Source organism: Rhinoraja longicauda, chromosome 18 (genome assembly GCF_053455715.1).
Source record: "Rhinoraja longicauda isolate Sanriku21f chromosome 18, sRhiLon1.1, whole genome shotgun sequence".
NCBI lineage: Eukaryota > Metazoa > Chordata > Chondrichthyes > Rajiformes > Arhynchobatidae > Rhinoraja > Rhinoraja longicauda.
In genome coordinates, this window is record NC_135970.1 from 27,428,703 (window position 1) to 27,447,081 (window position 18,379).

Below are 18,379 nucleotides of genomic sequence, written 5' to 3' on the forward strand. Positions count from 1 at the left end.
GATGGGAAGATATGACTGGTAAAAATGGTGGGAAGATAAAAATGCATATATATCTTATCCCTGAGAATCTTCTGCAGTAACCTTCCTATCATAGTTGTTAGGCTTACTGCTAACTACCACAGGTTTTTATTTGCAGCTCTTCTTAAATAAAGGCACAGCATTGTCACCCACCAATTTTCCAGCACCTCACCTTGTCAGACGATAAAGTCATCCAAGACTCTTGCAATTTTTTCTCTAGTGTCCCAGTGTCCATGGATATATCTGATCAGGCGCAGAAGATTTACCTACTTTCATACATCTTAACACATGCAGCACCTCCTCGACAGTAATACGGAATTTCCTCAAGCCATCTCCATTAACTGTCCCAAGTTCCCTAGTCTTCGTGTCTTTCTTTGGGGTAAAAACAGAGGAGAAGTATGATCATTATTTTCTCTTGCTGGGTCTTTCAGGCCAAAATATAGGTTCTTTTTCTGTTATATTCAACATCATGTACCTATTCCACAAGCTATTCAATTAAAAAATAGAAGAGAAAAACTCAAAAAGATAAACAGTGCTGAGTACTGAGTTCTTTTGGAACAAACAACTAAAGATCTGATTTAGTGCCCATTTAAATTGTAAATAGCAGGAATTATGCTCCACATCACTCAAACTGTTAAGTAGCACAATACTGTTTTGTTTTAACGCAGTTATCCTGGGCTTCTGGTTGTACCTCAACCTGTACTGGATATCAACTTACAAAAGGTTGCACGCTGTTATCGCCACAACAGACTTCCAGTGGTATGTTGGAAACATTACAAAACAAAAACTGTTTTGCTACGCTCTGGTGGATTCCATGGAAAGGGCGTCGTGGGACTCTTCAAATCCCCAAATCCACACTCAGCTGGTAAGATTTATATGCATATTCTGCAATAATGCGCTTTCACCTTCAAAAGGCTGTCAAAAATAGGTCACAGTTAATACTCATCAAATCAACCCACTTAAATATATCTTTGATCTTTTAGTGCAAAATTAGACTGTTTCTTTGTCAGCATATATATAAAGATCCAGATTAGTTAACTGAAATGAATGTATATTTTCGTTTTAATTTACATTTCTCTTTCCTAAAGAAATCTAAATGATTTCTGTACTATCCATGTCACACTTTGTAGCCAGTTAAATTAAATTGCAGATATTATAATTGCATTATCCAACCATTAGGGACAAAGATTTCTGTGCTTCCTGGACACCACGCTTTAAAGTTGGATTTGATCTGTTTTGAATCTGTAAACTATTGTTAATGACCAATTATTTAATTTTGCCATTCACGTGAAATTGGCCAAGATTAGGTTTGAAGTAACACCAAACTAGTCTGCACCTGAAATCTGTGCGAATAGAGAACGCAGGCTCGGCGATCGTTTCGCTCAACACCTTCGCTCAGTCCACCTTAACCTGTCAACTTCTTTACATCAGCGAAACCAAACGCAGGCTCGGTGATCGTTTCGCTCAACACCTTCGCTCAGTCTGCCTTAACCAACCTGATCTCCCGGTGGCTGAGCACTTCAACTCCCCCTCCCACTCCCAGTCTGACCTTTCTGTCATGGGCCTCCTCCAGTGCCATAGTGAGGCCCACCAGAAATTGGAGGAACAGCACCTCATATTTTGCTTGGGCAGCTTGCAGCCCAGCGGTATGAACATTGACTTCTCCAACTTTAGATAGTTCCTCTGTCCCTCTCTTCCCCTCCCCCTTCCCATTTCTCCCTCTATCTTCCTGTCTCCACCTATATCCTTCCTTTGTCCCGCCCCCCTGACATCAGTCTGAAGAAGGGTCTCGACCCGAAACGTCACCCATTCCTTCTCTCCTGAGATGCTGCCTGACCTGCTGAGTTATTCCAGCATTTTGTGAAACGAACAACAGAACGTACATTTCCCATTGGGAGCTATAGAGATGTATTGCCAATGCCATACCTTTGCTAAACTAAGCTCAGGAAAGTTTGATAGACCTTAAAAGACCTAGCACCAAGCCAACTATTGGCAGCTGCATAAACGTTGCCAAAGAGATGATGGGAAATGCTAGGGAGGAAGGATCAGTGTGTGTGGGCATCTCTGCGCATTTTGTAGCCCTGAATAAGTTACTTGACACAAGTGGAGCAATGCCACAACAAGATGCAGGATGTTCAGTGAGGCAGAGATTGCAATAAAATGAGTAAAGGAGAATAAAACTAAAAAGCTTAGTGAAGAAGCAACATAAAACTATTCTGAAAATACGTTGACAAATGGAATACGAGTCCAGCGGATGTTTTGATCAATGCAACAATTTTAGGATGAAGTCACTTTGATATGTGTGTGTGAGATTTATTGCCATGTTTCAGTGCTTGTGTTTTTTGACAGTTCCATGAAAGATGTAGGTTGCAGTGAGGGCAGAAATAGGCATTCTGTGAATGGCGGCAACATTAGATATGTTCCTCTCACACAGGAAATATCAAGCATGCCGATGTGAATAATGAAAGAATACGCCTGGTCTAATTTCCCAGTGGCCAGAATTCCCCCCAAAAATTATGACCTTAGTTATTTAATCCATGTTTTAATGATCTGCATGTGGAAAATTAGTGCAAACTACTCCATTTCTCATGCTTTTGTTCTTTCTAGTTTCTGGAATATTCAACACGCTACTCCATTATTAGTCACTTTGGTTAACAGTGAATTTCATTATTATTTTTTGTGTCACAATTTATTTTTATTTTTTCATTTAGCACCTACATCCACAGAATCGTCAAGTAGCATTGAACAAGAAAAATACCTACAAGCTTTGTTGAATGCAGTACCTAGCTTCTCCAAAATGAATGGCTGCAGCACACCTACTGGAAATCCCAACGTCATGCTTTCTCCAGGTGCAGTTCTATTAAAAATACTGTTTTGTTATGATGAGTGATGCAAAAGCCCATGCAAAGATTTTAACAAAATATGTTTTTGTTTGGTTAACCAACATTTCCTCATCTTAGGAACATTGGGAACCACATATTCTGCCTCAGTAATTCTCCATACTGTAACAGAAAATTACAGTATATCATCCACGTGCACTCCAGTATATCATCCACATTCCCATGCAGTTTAACTGAGATCTGGATATTTGGGTGTTGTATGAAAATCTAAGATGATTCTTGCATCTTGATTGTGAAATGGAGACACAATGGACTGCAGATGCTAAAATCATGAACAAAAACCAAAGTGCTGGAGAAACTCAGCAGACCAGACAGCGTCTGTGGAGAGAAATGGACAGACAACATTTTGGTTCATCTGTCATATTCTCCCCACTTGATTGTGAAATCTTTCTTTGGAGCAACCATCTGAATTATTTTTTTGGTTTACATAAATCCAAAATTATAAATACCAGTTTAGTGAAAGGGGAATCTTTTGATCGTAATTTGTTCAGTGGAATGTACCAGTAATGGGGTGATTTAGATGTAATTGTAATATGAACATACATAGTTTGGAAAGCAAGACTGCCAGACAGATTATGTTGAACTAATCAATTCATGCATCCAGTCTATGTTTCTTTCTTACACAATGTAATCAAACACCCTTTTGCTTCTGTTCACATAAATATCTTCACATATTTTGCCTGAACTTGTAATCCCTTCATTTCCAGTCTTGACATTTGAAGAATCAAGCCATTTATTAAGGGATGCAGGAAGTCTGGATGGGCAAAAAGGGGACATGAGATATCTGTGGCAGATAAGGTCAAGCAGAATCCTAAGAGATGCTATAAGTATGCCAAGAGCAAAAGGATAACCATGGAAATTATAGGTCTCCCGAAGGATCAGTGTGGTTGTCTATATGTGTGGAACCAGTGCTATTGTCAATGTAGCAGCGAGGATAATTAAGCACAATCCTGCTTATGAATTTTAGGTAGGACATAGAAATGGGCAGTGCAGGGTTGGGGAACTATTAGATTGGAGGCTGTGGTGTAGAGATAGCAGGAAATGATAACATTTGTAATAGTTTGGGAGATTGTGGCGTGGCGTTCAACAGTGCGAGCATGGTCAAGGAGTAAGTAGGAAGAACTGTCCGAGAGCAGGCGCCTGGCCTCAGCACTGTAGAGGTCATTCTGCCTGGCTACCATGCACCTCCCTGTCAGTACATTTAATGACAATATTGGGATTGATATTGAGTGAATGAGGGTTGCGTGTTCGACAGGGATGAGATGGGAGTGGGTAAAGGGAGAAGAGAAATCGAGATGGTCAATGTCATGGCAGCAGTTGGAGATTAAATGGGGGAGAGGCCTTCCCTGGTCTCCCTTTCCATCCATATCCATCCCTCAAGCTTTGCATTTCTCTCCTCATCATCTGTCCTAATCTGATACCCTTCTGTCTCCTTTTCATCTCTTGCCTTTGTCATGAATTACTCCACTCATCTGCCAATCAACCCTCCACTCATCTGCCAATCAACCTACTCACCTGCATCCACCTTTCACTTGCCTGCCTTTGTCGTCGTCCCCCCCACCTCTCTTTTCAAGCTTTCTTCTCCTTACTCAATCTGTCTGGTGAAGGGTACTGAATGAAAATGACGCCTGTCCATTTCCTCCATAGCTGCTGCCTGACTTGTTAAGTTGTTCAAGCACTTTGTTTTTTTGCTCCCTCTAAATCTTACCTGTCCAAATGTCTCTTAAGCATTGTTTTTTGCTCAAGATTCCAGCACCTACAGTTTCACGTCTCTCTGTTTCAGAAGGATATGGGCAAAATGTAGGCAAATGGGCCTAGGTCAGGATGACATCTTGGTCAGCTTGGATGAGTTTGGTTGAAGGGCTCGCTTCTGTATGAAATAACACTGACTCTGACTATTGAATCTGGGGGATAAACCAACAGTCATCAAAAGAGCAATTTTCCTTTTTATGGAATATTGTAAATGGTTGAATCAAACACAAACTCTAAAAAAATATTTTTTTTTTAGAGACAGCTACTGACAAACGATCTTCTCGAGCATCCAGTGCAGTGAAGCAGGTGGTCCCAACACATTTGGACGTGCACCTTCCAAACAGTTTCACACGTGGAGGTTGGTCATGTTACATACCAAAGTTTCTCAAAGTTCACGTTCAGAAATTTCACAGACTATTTAAAAAGTCTCCCTTCTTGTGTTTCACTGCCTTAAGATTAGATTATGAAATATAATTAAAGAAAATAAAGGTAAATATGTTAGCATAGGTTGACATGACTGTAGTGAATGCTTGATTTCATCACCAGTGCCAAGGAATAGTACACTCCAGGTCAGGAAAGAAATCAGTGTGAACTGATTCTCGTCTGTGAACTGCCACATTCAAATAAAACTCTTGTCTTGTTCACAGAAAGCTAGTCTGGTAGTTAGTAGGACACACATGAAATGTAGTTCTGGAAGAGGAGCAAGAACATTTGTGATTTCTTCTTTTTGTTTTTTACGCTTACAAGAAGTCTTGTCAAAAATAAGTGAACTAACAAGATTATTTTGTCTGGTTAAACTTCAACAGGCTTTGTTAAAGCAACGGGTTCATTTTCATCCACCTTTTTTATTAGTTTCTTTAAGTATAGTTATGTCCTCTGAGCACAGTTTTCAAGATGCATGAAACATCCATATTTTTCATCATTGTGAAAAACAACTCCAGGCCTTGACCCTCCTGAGTGTGACATGGAGAGAGTTGTTTGTGCTATCACATGTCTATTGTGATAAAATCTTTTGTGGTTAAGCTTGTATTGATGATGGAAAAGACCAATTATTAATCATATAAACCAGCTAAGCTATTTGGGGAAACAAGTCTTAGAACAGACAATGAAGAAACACATCGGATAAAAGGCCTGACTTTTGCATGTGTTATAACATTAATCGTAACCTCAGCGTTGTTAATAAAGTGACAGAGTTTTCACCCAGAATGACATTTCTTACTTCGGTGGGGGATAGGAGAAGTCTTTACTTTTCTGTATAAATAATGCTGCAAATATGAAAACTTCATTACTTCAGGGAGCAAATTAATGATATCAAACAGTTTGCATTCTTTTCAACTTCCTCTGACATGGTGTCAAGAATGTTTTATTGTCATATGTTCTGCAACAGAAAAATGTAATTCTTACAGCACAACTGACATGTAAACATATTACTCTGTAAACACCATAATAAACAACAACAAAAGTTCAGTACACATAGAAATATATAAACAAACAAACAATCATAGTGGAAAGACAAAAACAATGCCTCCAACTCTATGTAGTTCAGAGCTTATTTGGAGGTAGCATTGATTGATGTAGGAAAGGATGCATGGAAAAGCCTGGGAACTATAGACCAGTGAGCTTAACATCACTGCTTGGTCAGCTTTTGAAGGGGAGTCTGAGAGAGAGGATCTACATGCATTTGGAAAAGCAAGGACTGATTCGAGATAGTCAGCATGGCTTTGTGTCTTACCAATTTGATTGGAGTTTTTGACTCGATGACTTGGAAAATACACTTTCATTTCACATTTTTTTAATCATATGACATGGTAGTATAATAAATTTTCCAGCAAGCAATAAACAATCTCCTGAAGGAACTCCACGGATTAAGAAGCTGTTTTGATGCCAGGATTCAACCCAAAACATCACCCATTCCTTTCCATCTACAGATTCTGTTTGACCCACTAAGTACTTCCAGCAGTTTGCTTGTTGCTCCAGATTCCATCATCTGGAATCTTCAATTTTCCACTGAACCCAACGAAGTTTAAGAGATTGTGAAATGAGCAAGAGTTCTGGGTCTCGCCTCTAGCTGCTAATCTACTCATGCTCCAGATCCCTGGTCCTCTGATCCCCAACTCTGTCTCTGACGCACACTGTCTGTCCGGCACTGGCTGCACATCCCTGCTTCTGTTTTGGAATTCCAACATGTTCAGGATTAGTTTAGTTCAGTTTATTATCATCGTCACGTGTTTCGAGGTACAGTGAAAAGCTTTTTGTCGCGTGCTATCCAGTCAGCGAAAAGGCTGTACATGATTATAATCAAGTTGTCCACCGGATACCATGCTGTGATGCATCCTGATAAAATGCTTTCTACGGCACATCTGTAGAATTTGGTGAGAGTTGTTGGGGACATGCCAAATTTCCTAAGCCTTCTAATGAAATAGAGGCATTGGTGTGCTTTCTTGGCCATTGCTTCAACGTGGTTGCTGGTGATATTTATTCCTAAGAACTTGAAGCTATCAACCACCTCTCCTTCTGCACCATCACTGTATACCGGGATATGTGTGCCGCTTCTCTTCCTGAAGTTGATTGTAATCTTTGTCTTGCCAACATCGAGCGAGAGGTTTTTGTTTTGGCTACGAGGTTCTCAATCATCTTCCGATATCTCTGTCTTGTCATTATTTGATATTCGGTCCACCATATTGGCGTCGTCTGCGATTGATTAGTGAACCAGCAGCCAAACCATCAGGATTTCCAAACAATCGAATACTACATTATCAGTTTTACTGTATTGTTTTTGCATTTGCATTAGTAACTTTGATGTTTCACCAGAACTGAGCTATAGGGAGCAGGTTGGGCAGGCTATAACAATATTCCTTGGAGCCCAGGAGGATGAGGGGTGATCTTATAGAGGTGCATAAGATCATGAGGCAAATAGATAGGGTGAATGCACAGCCTTTTACCCAGAGTATGGGAATCAGGAACCAAGGGACATCGATTTAAGATGAGAGAGGAAAGATTTAATATGAACCTTTTCACATAGAGGGTGGTAGTTTTTGGAACAAGCTGCTAGAAGAGATAGTTGAGGCATGTATAATACCAACATTTAAAAGTCATTTGGACAAGTACATGGAAAGGAAAGGTTTAGAGGGATATGGGGCATTTGCAGGCAGGTGGGACTAGCTTAGATGGGGGATCTTGGTCGCCATGGGCAAAGTGGGACGAAGGGCCTGTTTCCATGCTGCATGGCTCTATGACTCTAATTTGATATTGTATCGTGAGCTGAGCACGGATGGAAAACTTTCTGCAGCCTGATGAATAGCAAGGGTGTGGCGGCTCCCAAGGGTCGGGCCATACCACTACCGACCCCTCGGCACGGGAATGGATCGGTCCAGGGGGGCGGCCCTTAGCTACGGGTATAAAGGACGGGGTTTTAGGCACGATCGCTCTCTGGCAGACTCGACTGGTCTAGAGAACGTAATAAACACATCGCTCCCGAAATACCCGGCTCCTCGTCTTTATTTTGGGCTTTTTCGATGCGCAACAATTGGTGACCCCTGACAGTTCATTGCTGACATAATGGACTCAAAATGGAAAGCCGACCGTTCGTCCACCTCACAGGCCGACCAGGCCACATCTGTCGACGCGGTTTACATCAAACTGTCGACATTCTGGACCACCCGGCCTCGCGTTTGGTTTCACCAAGCGGAGGCTCAGTTCCAGTTGCGGGGCATCACGACGGACGACACCCGCTTTTTCCACCTGGTGGGAGCCCTTGACCAGGACACGGCCGAAGAGGTCACAGAGTTTCTCGTGGACCCCCCGGCCTATGATAAGTATAAAGCCCTTAAGGAGCTGGTGTTCCAAACTTATGGACTTACCAGAATGGAACGGGCTGAAAGGCTCCTCCACATGCCAGGCCTAGGCGACCGGCGACCATCAAGCCTCCTCAATGAGATGGTCGCGCTACTAGAATGGGCACAGGCCGTGCCTGATGTTCGAGTACACCTACCTGCACCTGCTGCCGGCAGACATCCGCCTGCAGCTCACAGACGCCTCCTTTGATGACACCCGGGCCCTTGGCAGGCACGCGGACGCGCTGTGGATGGCGCGACGGAATGATGTCAGCGTGCTGAACGTCACCCCGGCAGCGCCCGATTTTCTCCGGTCGGGCGGGGGTGCTGTGGAAGGAGTGACAGTTGCGACCCGGAGGCCTGTGAGATCGCCCCCCCCCGTGGGCGTTGCGGGTCCTGCACATGTAGTCCTGCACCAGCAGGCTCCAACCAGCACCAGCAGGAGGCACTGGTGCTATTACCACCAGCGCTGGGGTCCTGCAGCCCGACAATGCCGCCAGCCGTGCACGTTCCCGGGAAACGCCGGGGCCGGCTGCCAATAGTCCCCGCGGCGGCCGGCCAGATTCACCGCCTCTTCGCCTGGGTCCGGCGCTCCGGGGGCCGCTTCCTCATGGACATCGGGGCGGAGCTGAGCGTCCTGCCTCCTTCGCTGCTGGACATTCGTTCTGGGAAGCGGGGGCCCGTCCTCACCGCTGCAAACGGAAGCCACATCCGTACTTATGGGGCCGCACGGTTAACATCGCTTTCGGCTCCTGCCATTTCACGTGGCAGTTCACAATCGCCGATGTCTCCCAGCCGTTGCTCGGGACCGACTTTCTGCGGGCTCTTTCTCTCCTGGTGGACGTCAGGCAGCAGCGTTTGGTCCACGCCGCCACGATGGAGCCCATCGCGTTGAATCTGGATGAGCCCGTTGCATGCCCGCTGTCATCTGTGAACTCTTATTTCGCTCGGGTTCTGGCAGAGTTCCCGAAAATCATGACCCCGCAATTCCGGTCGTCGACCCACAAGCACGGGGTGGTCCATTTCATAACAACTACCGGCCCAACCCTCCATGCACGAGCACTCCGACTGCCGCCCGATAAGCTACGTCTGGCACGGCAGGAGTTCCGCACGATAGAGTCCTTGGGAATCTTCCGCCCTTCCAACAGCCCATGGGCGTCCCCACTCCACATGGTCCCCAAGGCAAACGGGGGCTGGAGACCTTGCGGGGATTATTGGCGGCTGAATGTCGCAACCGCCGCGGACCGATACACCGTGCCCCACATCCAGGACTTCAACGCCCATTTGGCCAGGGCTACAATATTCTCGAAAGTGGATTTGGTGCGGGGCTATAACCAGATCCCGGTCCAACCGGAGGATGTGCCCAAGACGGCAATCATCACGCCGTTTGGATTGTACGAGTAGGTACGGATGCCGTTCGGCCTTAAGAACGCCGCGCAGACATTTCAACGGTTGATGGACGGCGTGTGTCGCGGGCTTGATTTCCTGTTCGTCTACCTCGACGACATCTTGGTAGCCAGCCGCTCACGGCAGGAGCACTGTGCCCACCTCCGGCAGCTCTTTCAGCGGCTCAGCGAGCACGGGTTGGCTATCAACCTCGTCAAGTGCCGCTTTGGTGTGACCACGATGGACTTCCTCGGCCTTGACTTCGCAAGGTACGGTTCCCCTGCCGGATAAAGTCGACGCCATCCGCCGGGTTCCCCGTCCATCCTCGGTGGGTGGCCTGCAGGCATTCGTCGGCATGGTGGCTTTATATCACCGGTTTCTGGCCCACATCATGCGGCCGCTATACGAGCTGCTGGCGGGTAGGCGTAAGGACATCATGTGGACCGACGAGGCGGTAACAGCCTTTGACGGCGCGAAGGAGGCCCTGGCTTGGGCTGTGCTGCTGGTTCACCCACGGGAGGATGCCCCGACAGCCCTTACGGTGGACGCCTCAGTGTCGGCAATTGGTGCCGTGCTGGAGCAACTGACGGACGGGGGTTGGCGCCCCCTGGCCTTCTTCAGCCGGCACCTCAACAATGCCCAAAGGAAATACAGCGCATTCGACCGCGAGCTACTAGCTCTGTACCCGGAGGGCCGCCCGTTCACCGCGTATACGGACCACAAGCCGCTCACGTTCGCCTTGGCAAAGATTTCCGATCCGTGGTCCGCCCGACAGCAGCGCCAATTGGCATATATTTCAGAATACACCACCTCCATTCGCTTCGTCGAGGGGAAGGAAAACTGTGTGGCCGACGCGTTGTCTCGCCCCGCCGTCGATGCCGTTTTTGAAGCGGCGCCCGGCATTGATTATTCTGCCCTGGTGGAGGCCCAGCTAACGGACGGGGAGATGCCCGCCTCCCGGACTGCCATCTCTGGCTTCCGCCTTGAGGATGTCCCTCTCGCCCCGGTGGAGCGATGATATTGCGTGATGTGTCGTCAGGTCAGCCGCGCGCCATCGTCCCTGCCGCCTGGCGCCAGAGGGTTTTCGACGTGGTCCACGGGCTGGCTCACCCATCCATCCGGGCGACGATGGCGCTGGTAGCTGCGCGGTTCATTTGGCACTGTCTGCGCAAGCAGGTTGGCCACTGGGCCCACACCTGCATTCCGTGCCAGACGGCGAAAATCCAACGCTACGTCCGGGCGCCACTCGAAGAGATCGGTCTAACCCGCCGGCGTTTCGACCACCTACACGTGGACATTGTTGGCCCTCGTCCGCCGTCCCGGGGCATCACCCACCTCACGGTGGTGGACCGACACGGTGGCCAGAGGCCATACCGCTGGCCGACACATCCATAGCTACATGCGCTTGTGCGTTATCTGCGCACTGGATTGCTCGCTTTGGGGTGCCGGTGGACATCTCGTCGGACAGGGGGCCACAGTTCACCTCTGAGCTGTGGTCGGCCGTGGCTGATCTGTTGGGTGTGCGGCTGCACCACACCACGGCCTATCACCCGCAGGCAAACGGCCTGGTGGAGAGGTTCCACCGGCAGCTCAAGGCAGCGCTGAAGGCACGACTCCGGCCCGGACTGGATGGACGAGTTGGCAAGCTCGCACCCATGCCGACGTCCCACCATGGGATATTCCGCCCGCACGTGCCATCGGCCCTCCGGGACTGTGCCTATGTGTTCCTGTGCCGTGACGCCGCTCCAGAAGCCATATGAAGGCCCGTACCGGGTGCTCGATTAGGGGCAGACAACCTTTGTCTTGGACATGGGGGGCCGGCCGGAGGCCGTTTCAATTGACCGCTTAAAGCCGGCGCACTTAGAGATCGACCCTTGGGTTGCCCTACTTCGACCGCGAGGTCGCCCCCCTTTGTGGGTCCCACCACCTGTCCCTCCAACTGTGCCTCCGGTTCTGGGGGGGCGGGGGGTCCTGTGGTGGCTCCCAAGGGTCGAGCCATACCACTACCGACCCCTCGGCACGGGAATGGACCGGTCCAGGGGGGCGGCCGTTAGCGATGGTATAAAGGACGGGGTTTTGAGGCGCGATCGCTCTCTGGCAGACTCGACTGGTCTAGAGAACGTAATAAACACATCGCTCCCGAAATACCTGGCTCCTCGCCTTTATTTCGGGCTTTTTTGACGCGCCACGGGGACATATTAATTGTTGAAATTTCTTTAAAAATTGCATGCAACAAAAAATTATGTACTCTGGCTGAAGTAATTGTAATTGTGTAATTTTGTTACTGTTTTCTCAACAATCAGTACAAGGAATGTTAATGTAATAATTCCATTATGTTGACATTCCTTAGGTATTTACATTCCAATAATTCTGCATCATAAAATTGCTTCATTGCAATTGCAAATGTTTGCAACAATTCATTTTGTTAGATTGTAGTTGCAGATTTGTATTTCTTTTGATAATTATATTTGGTAGTTTGTTTATCTTTACATGCTTAATGCATTTAGAGCTGTGCCAACAAAGTGTTTACATATTTGTAAATGTTAATTACTAATGCAATCAATTTACCATATGACAAACATGAGTTTTTATTTGCAGCTTGTGAATAAAGAATATGATCAGTTGATTATGATCCAAAAATGCCACTGGATTTCTGCCAGTATCCTGCCGTAACAAAAGGAAATTGCCAAAGACTTTGAGAAAACATTTTAATTGGCATGTCATGCCAATCATAGAGTCAGGTGAGAGAGTCTATAAGTTCCAAGGCTACATTCTGCCTAGTGTAGTAACTTTGGGCAGTAATCCAAACTAGCGCAGATAAATAGATTTTTACGAGAATATGAATTGGTTTACACAAAACAAAGGACTTGAAATCCCAATTTTCGCTTCTGTAGAGGGGAGGCAGCAATTCTGGAATTAATGAAAAGAAGACACACTAATGTACACGTAACTAATCCATGAAAGTGTGGCAGTTATCCTCCCACTCACTACTCTGCCAAAACCCTACCCTACAAAATCAGGCTAGTGATCTCCGAAGGCCATTGTAGGTGAAAACAGTGTTATCAACAGGATCATGTTCCAATGAATTTTAGAGACAATTGTTGGCACAGTCCTAAATTGTATACTATAACCTTCTGCTTGAAATATGAGGATTGGTTTGTTGGTTATGCATAAAATGCTACAAATTCACTCTTGTTGCCTTCATCCACCAGTGCTTGGGTACAGAGATAAGCTGTTCACTCATTCCCAGCAAAAGAATACCGTTAAAGGAAGAGTCTTCAACCAAGGTATTGTAATGCATTGTATTCTACTCATTCCACTCATTTTCCTTCCCCATTGTTCAGGCAGGAACTGAAATAACCTTTAGGTTTCCAATCAAATTACAAATTTAATTTTAGTAATGTAAGAGGTTAATTTAAGAATGTTGACTGCAAAATCACATCATACATTTCCATCTCCAACAACATCTTCCAGTTTTGAGAATGGAAAGCATGTAATTTGCCATGGATTAAGACATGTGTCTTAGATTGTGGTTATACAGCATTAATGTAAGCAGTGGTTTCACGATCAGAATTATTTTCCAGAGATAAATATCAGTAAACCACATCTTAAACTTAAGTTATTTCAGATTCTTTCTCAGTACCATCTTGAGTTTTTTTGATTTTTTCATGTTTCTGTTCTGGATGAAATGTAAAATTTGCTCATTTGTTCATTTATGTAAATTATGAAGCTAATACAGGTAGTTCTGCTATAATGAGACTATTGCATTCCTAAGAATCCTGATATTCTAAAAAAAATACGTTATAAAAACAATTGAGGAAATGAGGTATGGGATTAAAAAGTATCAGACGTTATTTTAATATGTCATATTGTGCATATTACATTATTATGCATATTTCCTAACGCATTTTGATATGTATATTATTCAGTCAAGTTATTTTTTCCACAGAATTTTCAAAAATAATGGTCTTTTTATTGCTACAAGTTTTATTTTTCTGCCGTATGTTATATTGTTCAATTGAGTAGCATTGCACGTGTCAATAGAAGCAATAGATTGTCAATTTCAATAGTTACCTGCGGTGAAACTGGCAGACGTTTTGAAAGAGGCAAGTGTCTGATTAGTGCAGGGAGGTTACAAAAAAACACTTTTTGCCCTCTTCACTTTTTTTCCAAGGCAGCTTTTGTTCTGCTTGGCAATTTCCAAAATAACTTTTAAGCAGTTCTCTAGTTCCAGATCGAAATTGCATTGTAACTATTCGGCCAGCAAAACACAGACAGTTTTCCCTAATTCAGCAATTGCAGCATGGAAACTCACATTATAGCAGATCTACCTGTACCAATTGTCAATAGATGCATTGTTCAGTGGGTCATCTGTTTCAAAAAGCAAGATTACAGGGAAATGTTGGAAATTTCATGTTGAACGTCCACATACTCTGTAATTATCAGGAAGTTTAAGAGTCCTGCAAATGTGGTAATCACCAGCTTGCTGGCCAAAATGTTGGTGATTTTCCTAACGCATTTTGATATTGGATTTCATTTGTGGGCAGGACTTATGACCCACCCGGAGAATAGCGTGATATTATCTGGGGCCATGATGCCACTCAGAGTCTTACATTTTAGATCAGGTTACAAGTTCCCAACAACAGATCTGCAAAAGGTAAATCTGTCCTTCCTGTCCTTCAGGTAGTAAATTTTGACCCAGCATCCTTGACTGGATTACATTTTTTTTAAGTCCTAGATTAAAATGGTATGAATTGTGTATTATTATTTATGGGAATTACTTATAAGCACAATGATGGGCTTTCATTATCCAGTGCCAGAAATTTACTTTGTGTAACATCATTCACATACTTAACATACCATGAAATATTTAAAAAATCAATAATATAATGCATTCTGATTCCTATTCCAACCTGAGCGCTGTTGTAGGGACCAGGGCTGGGAACTGAATATTCAGGGGTACACAACGTATAGAAAAGACAGACAGGTGGGCAGAGGGGGTGGGGTTGCTCTGATGGTAAGGAATGATATTCATTCCCTTGCAAGGGGTGACATAGAATCAGGAGATGTTGAATCAGTATGGATAGAAATGAGAAATTGTAAGGGTAAAAAGACCCTAATGGGAGTTATCTATAGGCCCCCAAACAGTAGCCTCGACTTAGGGTGCAAGTTAAATCAGGAGATAAAATTGGCGTGTCAAAAATGTAATGCTACGGTGGTTATGGGAGATTTCAACATGCAGGTAGACTGGGAAAATCAGGTTGGAAATGGACCCCAGGAAAGAGAGTTTGTAGAGTGCCTTCGAGATGGATTCTTAGAACAGCTTGTACTGGAGCCTACCAGGGAGAAGGCAATTCTGGATTTAGTGTTGTGTAATGATCCTGATCTGATAAGGGGACTAGAGGTAAAAGAGCCATTAGGAGGCAGTGATCACAACATGATAAGTTTTACTCTGCAAATGGAAAGGCAGAAGGGAAAATCGGAAGTGTCGGTATTACAGTATAGCAAAGGGGATTACAGAGGCATGAGGCGGGAGCTGGCCAAAATTGATTGGAAGGAGGCCCTAGCAGGGAAGACGGTAGAACAGCAATGGCAGGTATTCCTGGGAATAATGCAGAGGTTGCAGGATCAATTTATTCCAAAGAGGTGGAAAGACTCTAAGGGGAGTAAGAGACACCTGTGGCTGACAAGGGAAGTCAGGGACAGCATAAAAATTAAGGAGAGGAAGTATAACATAGCAAAGAAGAGTGGGAAGACAGAGGATTGGGACTCTTTTAAAGAGCAACAAAAGTTAACTAAAAAGGCAATACGAGGAGAAAAGATGAGATACGAGGGTAAACTAGCCAATAATATAAAGGAGGATAGCAAAAGTTTTTTTAGGTACGTGAAGAGGAAAAAAATAGTCAAGGCAAATGTGGGTCCCTTGAAGACAGAAGCAGGGGAATTTATTATGGGGAACAAAGAAATGGCAGACGAGTTAAACCGTTACTTTGGATCTGTCTTCACTGAGGAAGATACACACAATCTCCCAAATGTTCTAGGGGCTGGAGAACCTAGGGTGATGGAGGAACTGAAGGAAATCCACATTAGGCAGGAAATGGTTTTGGGTAGACTGATGGGACTGAAGGCTGATAAATCCCCAGGGCCTGATGGTCTGCATCCCAGAGTACTTAAGGAGGTGGCTCTAGAAATAGTGGAAGCATTGGAGATCATTTTTCAATGTTCTATAGATTCAGGATCAGTTCCTGTGGATTGGAGAATAGCAAATGTTATCCCACTTTTTAAGAAAGGAGGGAGAGAGAAAACGGGTAATTATAGACCAGTTAGTCTGACATCAGTGGTGGGGAAAATGCTGGAGTCAATTATAAAAGACGAAATTGCTGAGCATTTGGATAGCAGTAACGGGATCGTTCCGAGTCAGCATGGATTTACGAAGGGGAAATCATGCTTGACAAATCTACTGGAATTTTTTGAGGATGTAACTAGGAAAATTGACAAGGGAGAGTCAGTGGATGTGGTGTACCTCGACTTTCAGAAAGCCTTCGACAAGGTCCCACATAGGAGATTAGTGGGCAAAATTAGGGCACATGGTATTGGGGGTAGGGTACTGACATGGATAGAAAATTGGTTAACAGACAGAAAGCAAAGAGTGGGGATAAATGGGTCCCTTTCGGAATGGCAGGCAGTGACCAGTGGGGTACCGCAAGGTTCGGTGCTGGGACCCCAGCTATTTACGATATACATTAATGACTTAGACGAAGGGATTAAAAGTACCATTAGCAAATTTGCAGATGATACTAAGTTGGGGGGTAGTGTGAATTGTGAGGAAGATGCAATAAGGCTGCAGGGTGACCTGGACAGGTTGTGTGAGTGGGCGGATACATGGCAGATGCAGTTTAATGTAGATAAGTGTGAGGTTATTCACTTTGGAAGTAAGAATAGAGAGGCAGATTATTATCTGAATGGTGTCAAGTTAGGAGGAGGGGGAGTTCAACGAGATCTGGGTGTCCTAGTGCATCAGTCAATGAAAGGAAGCATGCAGGTTCAGCAGGCAGTGAAGAAAGCCAATGGAATGTTGGCCTTCGTAACAAGAGGAGTTGAGTATAGGAGCAAAGAGGTCCTTCTACAGTTGTACCGGGCCCTGGTGAGACCGCACCTGGAGTACTGTGTGCAGTTTTGGTCTCCAAATTTGAGGAAGGATATTCTTGCTATGGAGGGCGTGCAGCGTAGGTTCACTAGATTAATTCCCGGAATGGCGGGACTGTCGTATGTTGAAAGGCTGGAGCGATTGGGCTTGTATACACTGGAATTTAGAAGGATGAGGGGGGATCTTATTGAAACATATAAGATAATTAGGGGATTGGACACATTAGAGGCAGATAACATGTTCCCAATGTTGGGGGAGTCCAGAACAAGGGGCCACAGTTTGAGAATAAGGGGTAGGCCATTTAGAACGGAGATGAGGAAGAACTTTTTCAGTCAGAGGGTGGTGAAGGTGTGGAATTCTCTGCCTCAGAAGGCAGTGGAGGCCAGTTCGTTGGATGCTTTCAAGAGAGAGCTGGATAGAGCTCTTAAGGATAGCGGAGTGAGGGGGTATGGGGAGAAGGCAGGAACGGGGTACTGATTGATAGTGATCAGCCATGATCGCATTGAATGGCGGTGCTGGCTCGAAGGGCTGAATGGCCTACTCCTGCACCTATTGTCTATTGTCTATTGTCTATTGTAGTGACAATTTCATGATCTAAAAGTTAAACTGTTTTTTACAACAAAGTTTGATTTCTTTTTCCCAAGGTGTCCTCTCAGCATTGCTGTGCCATCAGGCATTTATCCAACCAATATATGCTTGCCCTGGACTGCTTCCCATCAGTTATCCTAAACCCTAGTAATCCCCACTATTATTAGGGATTGCCATTTTTCAGTTTTGCACCAATCTGTTAGGTTTTTAATTCCCAACACGGATGACCTTGAAGACTATTATTAGACAGATATTAGACTGCCGTATTAGTAGCACAGAGGATGAATTCATGGTGTGTAGAAGAGATGATTTTCCAGATCAGTGAAAAGGGACTTTTCTGAAACATATAATATCCTGAGGTGGTCTCGACAGGGTGAATGTAAAGAACACAAGAAAACAGGAGCAGGAGAAGGCAACTCAGTCCCTAAATCTGCCCTACCAATCAGATGGCTCAACTGTGCTGGCCTCTGCTGTGCCAGTTCCCCATCATACTTAATTCCTTTCATTCACAAAATGCTGGAGTAACTCAGCAGGTCAGGCAGCATCTCGGGAGAGAAGGAATGGGTGACGTTTCGGGTCGAGACCCTTCTTCAGACTGATGTCGGGGGTGGGACAAAGGAAGGATATAGCATGTACCAGCATCTGCAGTTATTTTCTTATACTTAATTCCTTGATCTTTCAAACATTTATCCATCGCCTCATTAAATATATCTAATGATATATCTCCATCATGATCAGGGGCAGAGAATTCCAGA

General features: G+C 44.9%; 1 protein-coding gene across 2 annotated transcripts in view; it reads left to right on the forward strand.

The window, feature by feature from the left end:
- sbf2 (SET binding factor 2) overlaps positions 1 to 18,379 on the forward strand; it is a 291,683-nt gene that overhangs the window by 242,782 nt on the left and 30,522 nt on the right. The window contains exons 27-30 of one of the 2 annotated variants that reach the window (XM_078415378.1): positions 687 to 883; positions 2,730 to 2,867; positions 4,927 to 5,028; positions 13,102 to 13,176. In XM_078415378.1, the coding sequence (XP_078271504.1) occupies positions 687 to 883; positions 2,730 to 2,867; positions 4,927 to 5,028; positions 13,102 to 13,176 (512 nt within the window). The remainder of the gene's footprint in view (positions 1 to 686; positions 884 to 2,729; positions 2,868 to 4,926; positions 5,029 to 13,101; positions 13,177 to 18,379) is intronic. The other variant, XM_078415380.1, reaches the window with a different exon arrangement.